This window comes from Sceloporus undulatus, chromosome 2 (assembly GCF_019175285.1).
Source record: "Sceloporus undulatus isolate JIND9_A2432 ecotype Alabama chromosome 2, SceUnd_v1.1, whole genome shotgun sequence".
NCBI lineage: Eukaryota > Metazoa > Chordata > Lepidosauria > Squamata > Phrynosomatidae > Sceloporus > Sceloporus undulatus.
In genome coordinates, this window is record NC_056523.1 from 270,840,881 (window position 1) to 270,847,979 (window position 7,099).

Below are 7,099 nucleotides of genomic sequence, written 5' to 3' on the forward strand. Positions count from 1 at the left end.
AGACAGATCATCGACCAAGGCGGCCATGAAGAAATATTTAAATTGTTCAAACCTGCAGTTGACAGCAACCAGGCTGAGAAGCAGTCTCAGGGCAATAAGGGAGGCTTGGGTGCGAAGATCTAGGAACACATTCCTCCTGCTTCTGCTGCAATTCAGCTGGAAGGGGCAACTGGTGTGTTCCCAGGAAGCAGGAACAATAGAGGCATATTGTTGGGGAAGGAGGACTTTTCTCCTCCTCTCTCCTTGCTGATTGAAATCTATCACAGGCAGGAGCAGTAAGTGCCCGAATCTCATAGCTTGGGTTTGCTGATGTTGTCTTCCATTCCCCCACTCTCCCATCTCGTGTCTCATTGAAATCAGTCCCAGACAGGAGTTAACTAAGGCAGGCAGAAGCAGCCAGTGCCTGAATCTAAGTGGTTCGGTTTGCTGATGCTGCCTTCCATTCTGCCTCTCTTCCACCCTATGTCTCATTGAAATCAATCCCAGGATAACTTAACTAAGGCAGGCAGAAGCAGTGGGAGAGTGTAAAGCATCATCAGCAAACCGAGCCTCCAAGAGTCACACACTTGCTGCTTCTGCCTCCCTTACTGCCCTGAGACTGCTTTTCAGCTTGGCTGCTGTCAATTATAGGTAACTTTAAAATTTAAATACTGACTTGGGCTTCCTTGGTTTCTTTTATCAGTAGGTGGTTCTGGAACCAAATCCTCTGCAGATACCAAGGTCCTACTGTATTTTGTTTGGCCAGAGGAAATGCTGTAGTGGATTAGAAACTTCTGTGTATACAAGGAGCCCCTTGTGGCTACGGGCCTTAAATGTTGAAACGAACCAAGTGGGCTTGATCCAGATTTAGTTTTGTGCAATAGGGCTGGCAAAATCAAAGTTTATCATTCCGTCTTTCCTGCATCATCCCTTCCAGATACTTCCCAAGATTTTTGGGAATGCTCTTGAATTGTGTAGACAGTGGTTTGGGGCAAATACCGGAAGCTGTATTTGTTTGGTAAAGTCTGTTGTTTTCAGGCCAGTTACACATACAGTGGTACCTCGGGTTACGAAATTAATTCATTCCGCGGCTAATTTCGTAACCCGAAAAACCTTCGTAACCTGAATTGCCATAGGCGCTAATGGAAAAAAATAGCTCTCTGCTGCCCTCCGGTGGCGAAATAGCGCCGAGGTTTTTTCGTAACCCGAAAAAACCTTCGTAAGCCGAAACAATAAATCCCTATGGGATTTTTTCGTATCCCGAAAAATTCGTAAGCTGGGTAATTCGTATCCCGGGGTACCACTGTACTTAAAATATGGAACTAACCCAGTGTTTTCTGTTTTCATCAAGCTATGACTTAATTTCAAAAGTTTAAAACCATATTGTCTTTAATAATGGTAAATTATATACATTAAATGGATTGTTTTGACTGATGAGCACAAAATTTGGAAACATATTTTTAAAATAACAATTACCCTGAACATTTCTGGGGTAAAAATTATTAGTATTGTTGCTGTTTCTTTTTTCCTTTCCTTTTTTAAAAAAACAACAACAGGAAACTTGTTATAGGACAAAAAGAAGCTCAAGCAATGAAAATTGCAAATAATTCTGTAAGTAATTCAGTATTTATGTAAAAATTACAATACTTACCATTGTATTTATCTTAATAGCTAAGAAACCTTTCCAGCTTGGATCTACGTCATATCACAGAACTGGATAATGAAACAGTGATGGAAATAGTAAAGAGATGCAAAAACCTTACTTCCCTCAATCTGTGTCTGAACTGGATTATAAATGACAGGTAATTCATAATAGAAAAGCAAGTTAACCCTTTGTGTTAAATATTATTAGTAATTTATACTTAATCAGATTCTTGGGGAAAGTGAATCTCAGAAGTCTGCAAAGTGTTTTTTTAGATTTAATGTATCTACAGTTCTTCTTCACATTAGGTCTTTTGTTTTGGAGCAAGAGAAATTTACCAAAAAATAAATGTTTATGTTGGTGAACTTAATCTGATAAATCAGTGCTGTAGGTCTAATTTTTAAGTTTATATTTTTTGGAAGTTTCTTTTATTTATGGAAGGAAATAGGATCCCTAAAACATTTCAAAAGATATGAGAGATGACTGATGGACTCAAGAAAAGGGATGATTCAGCTATTTTATTACATCAGTAGTAAAGAGTGTGTTATTTGTCAAACCTATGACATAGCAAAATACTGAGAACCTTCAGAGTGCCTAAAATGCCTTTATCTTATTATTTCAAGTGATATATAAATATTACAAATATATAATCTATAATTAGCAACAGAAAGTCATGAAATAATTTGTTATTCCTAAATAAGAGGAAGAGAAGTGGAAAGTAATACAATTACACAAAAGTATCTTGAGGGCAAGTGAAGGCAGAGAGCACCATTGCTTTATTAAACCTACTGTACTTCATGTCAGAATTAACCAGTTTTTCTGTGCTATAATAATTTATTTAATATGTACTAGGATCCTGTATGTGATCAGGATTTCAGTCTACTTTGACATGGCATCTGTATAACAACTTGGGGGGCTGGCTAGAAAAATACCCTGTTCATACAATGCATGCTAAAGATATGAACTCCATTTACACCAATGGGATTGCTGAATAAGATTAAGTGTATGCAGTTGTTTGAACAGTTGCATTTACAAGTTACTAATTCAGATCTTCATATAAAGGCTCAAAGGAATTATGTTTAGCCTGAGGTTAAACAAGTAGTGATCAAAAAGCTGGTGTTAGAAACATGAGATGGAACTTTTTTTTCTTCCATCTATAACATATGCGATAAATAATAAGGTTAAATTATTAGGCATTAAATTTTAGTTTAGCGGAAGTCCTCTGGAAATTATGACACCTGTCTTCCCTCTTGGATATTTTTAAAGAAAAGGTTAATAAGTGTGTCATCCCCCGCTGGAGAGTGGGAAAGAGGTTTGGATGGATTAACAATTGTCACCAGCTGCCCTATTTATCATCTCCAGCCTTCAATTTGATTGGCTGTCGCCAATCAAATTGTGTGTGTCCTCCACACTTGTTTTGTAAATTGGAAGCCCAGATAAGGGCTACAAAAAAGGTTGGGATTTACAAATAATTTGAATATCTCTAGTCTTACTTTTTCTCTCTGTTGTAATTAGTTTATTGAAAGATGCACATTAGCTAAATAAATAATCACAAAGCAATTACACCAGCACAGATGTTTGGAAGGGGGCTGTTAATTAGCACATTGCCTGATGTGCCATATCAGGTTTGCTATCCTCCATCCTCTGATATCATCCAGCCCTTTCCCCGTTACCCACTTTACTCAGTGCTGAGAATGCTCTTGTTATCACTAACAGAAAAACATTACTGCTTCTTTCTAGTAAAAATTCTTAATCTGGCCCTAACAACTGATCTAACATGTGAATTGTGATATAAATGTAATAGTGATTCTTTGTAGCATTACAAATCCCAGTGATCACTCCTTTCCGGCTGATATATTACAGTACATCAGTTCGTTAGCGTCGTTGTCAATAATGGATTAGATGAATTGGTGGTCTGACTCAGTGAAAGGCTTCTTTCTGTGTTCCTGACATTTCTGTGTGCTTTACATATCCACTGATACCTCCTGTACATATACCTTCTAAAATTTTTTGTGTGTGTTCCATGTTGTTTTTGCTTAACTCAGAGTGAAGAATATGTTTGCATAAAGTCTTCAGCAGAATGAGATCTTTCCATATACTGGGTATCATGATGTCTTTTGGAAGGAAAGAAATTTAGCTAAATGTTGGCGATGTAAAACAAATAATGTTTCCATGTGGCATATATGCGGTATATAGCCATACCTTTTTGGCTGAGTTGAACATATTAATTCTGTGATAGAAAATATGAGATTTGTAGATGCATATGCATTTTTACAATGTAAATTGTAAGGCAAGAGAAATGTTGATGTTATCTCTGATTTTTAGATGGCACGTAGTGGACTATCCTTTCTCTCCCCTTGTATTTTCAGGGGTAAACAATTTGCAGGAGAATCCAGTGAATTCTAGGGAATAGAGCTTTGGGGGAGGGCAAGATGGCTTTAAGAAGGGACATCAGTGGACTCTCACTTGGTCAGATTAGACCCACAAACTGGAGGATCTCCTCTCCTGCCATATAGATTTAGTTCAGACAAAGGTGTTCTTACATTTCTAGAAAAGATTTGGTTTTATAAGTCTTATTATGGGGGAATCCCATGTTTAATATTGCCAGCTTCTTCAGATATTTCCATAGATATGGAAATATCTCTCTTCTTAGCCTCCCTGGAAATGCCACCGTAGTTTATTGTTTTTTGTTTTGTTTTACTTGTTTTGTTTTGTTTTGGCTTGTTTTTGTCTTGTAATGTGTATGTGTTAATGCTGTTTAATTTGTTGGTTTTAATTATAAGTGATTTAATAACTTTTTTAGGGGGGGGGGGAGGGAATTCTGATGTATAATGTGTTGTATTTTATTGCTGTTAGCTGCCCCGATTGACCTCAAAGGGGCGGGATATAAATTATTATTATTATTATCATTATTCTGACTTAAGATGATTTAAGTTGCATTCTTTTATTAGTAGGTAGGCAAACAAAGATGTACATACACATTAGTCTTATTATTTGTGGAGTATTAGCATTGTAACATATGAGTTTACACTGCACTTTTTATACATAGCTGAAACTGAGGAAACAATGGCAAGACTCCAATGGAGTGCTTATATGGAATCCCACTGGTTTCAGCAGAATGATGACCTTCCTCCCCCAACCTCCTGTAAGAATCTACCCAGGAGCCTTTGGAGCAGGTTTTTAGGGTGCACAGGAAGCTACAGGAGGGAGTTGGAGGTAGTAACTAATTCTGGAAGAAGTATAGTATTAGGATCCAGTTTGAGTACCCAAGTAAAACCATGCCAGAAGAGCCCTGGTAGCGCAGTGGTTAAATGCCTATATTGCAGCCATCCACTTACAAACCATAAGGTTGCTAGTTTAATACTAGCCAGGGGTTCAAGCTTGACTCAGGCTTGCATCCTTTGGAGGTTGCTAAAATTAGTATCCAGCTTGTGGGGGGCAGTTAGATTACACATTGTAAACTGCTTAGGGAGTGCTTAAGTGCACAGATAAGCAGTACTGTATAGAAATGTGCTTGCTATTACTATAAAAGGACCAGGTAATGTTGTTCAAAGAAGATGGGTTTGGTGCTGACATTTATACTGTTAGTCCATCTATCTCACTTTTGTTTACACTGATTGGAAGTGGTTCCTTAAGGTTTCATAGCAGGGATTAATCAGGGATCTTTTGCATGGAAAACATGTCCTTTATCACGGGTACTCTCTTGATCCTGTCTGAGGAGGAGATCCTCTCATTTAACTTACTGGATGTGGGCTGTACCCATGTAAGTTGCGTTCTTTGAATCATCCTAAATAGGTGAATAATACTGCAGTAATGCATTTACTGTCTAGTTTAATTTTAAACCTTTCTTTAAAAAATGCTTTAACAAAGAAAACATCTTCCTGCATCTGGTCCTCCCTAGTATTGCTACCACAAGGCCTTTGGTTCCATTTGAGCTGCTGAGCTCATAATATAGAGACAGATGAAGGAACTGAAAAGCCAGAAGAAAAGGGCATATGTTCATGATAGGATTTGAACATTACCTGACTATGCATTTGTAAAACAACACTCCTTGCCTCTAGGACACTCATAGGGCTAACACTGGGCAACATCCATCCTCCCTTCTAAAGTTTATTCCAGGGACACTAGATTAAGAAGAACAGATGCTGAATTAAATTTCATTTAATCACTGTTTCCAGCTCTGTTATGTAGGAGCAGAACAAAGATTCTTGTAGGACCTTGAACAATATTGATGCTATAAGCTTTCATGGACAAGAATTTATTTATTTCACGTTACATCAAGAAAGCTTATACAATAATACAGTTTATTTTGGCAGCAAAAAAAATATCTCATGTAGCAGAACATTTGGTGGAGGTTATAAACTTTTATGGACAGGACTTTGCTTTTCTCATAGGGCATCAAGAAATCTTATGTCACAATACAGTTAGTTTTTAAGCTCAGGTCTGAAAAGTGGTGGATGGAATTTATTGAAGTTCAAATATGAAATATTTATTCAGTATGCAGTGTACTGCAGCAGATGGAGGACTGGATAATGAAAATAAATTGAGGATGGTGTGATAGACTGAATTGTAAAATGTTCTTGATAGTCTAGTAACACAGATGCTTGATATAACTTGACTGTATTTAATTTTAATAGCTTTTCTTTTAGCTAAGGATTTGCATAGGTCACTGTATTTTATTTTGATGTCTTACTTGAAGAGTGAAATATACCAAGAAAGTAATGTAACTATAAAGCACAAACATCTTTTGGTCTTCTTTGGTTTTCCATAATAAGTGCTTGAAATATGAAATCATATTTCCTCGTATCAAATTTATATTATTTAGTTGTTTAATAGAAAGAAAATGTATTATTTTAATTGTAATGATAGAATTCAGCTTCTTCATAACTTCAGTAACAGTTTCACTACTTAATTTAAATTACTTATAGAATGAATACAATCCCCTGAACTGGAGCTGGGATAACCAATTATTTTTAGTATGTTTCTTTCTCTGTTAATTAAGATCATTTGTTTGTATTGAATTATAATTGTAACTTAAAAGGGATAACTTTACTCCTTTTCTAGTCTAAGTGCTAATTTTCACCACTTAATTTAAATTACTTATAGAATGAATACAACATACACATAGAACTGGAATAACTACTTTCAGTATGCTCCTTTTTCTGTTAGGATAATTTAATCACATTGCATTATAATTTTACCTTAACAAGGGATAACATTACTCCTTTTCTTGGTTAAGTGTTCATTTTGTTAATTTTATACTTTTGTTAATTGTGTTAATATTGTTATTTAGTGAGATGTATAACCTCACTCAACTGTGAATCTCACTAAATGGCTCCTTCTGTACCTTATGGTGCTGCCTCACATTCTTTATAGATATGAGGTTGTGTCACTCAGACTTTTTAAAAATAAAGCAACCAAAAGTAATAGATTTAGTTAATTCTGAAAAATGGAAAAGCAAAGTTTTAAATAGTTTTT

General features: G+C 36.1%; 1 protein-coding gene across 2 annotated transcripts in view; it reads left to right on the forward strand.

The window, feature by feature from the left end:
• FBXL17 (F-box and leucine rich repeat protein 17) overlaps positions 1 to 7,099 on the forward strand; it is a 207,344-nt gene that overhangs the window by 69,009 nt on the left and 131,236 nt on the right. For both annotated transcript variants that reach the window (XM_042451394.1, XM_042451396.1), the window contains one exon: positions 1,651 to 1,781. In XM_042451394.1, the coding sequence (XP_042307328.1) occupies positions 1,651 to 1,781 (131 nt within the window). The remainder of the gene's footprint in view (positions 1 to 1,650; positions 1,782 to 7,099) is intronic.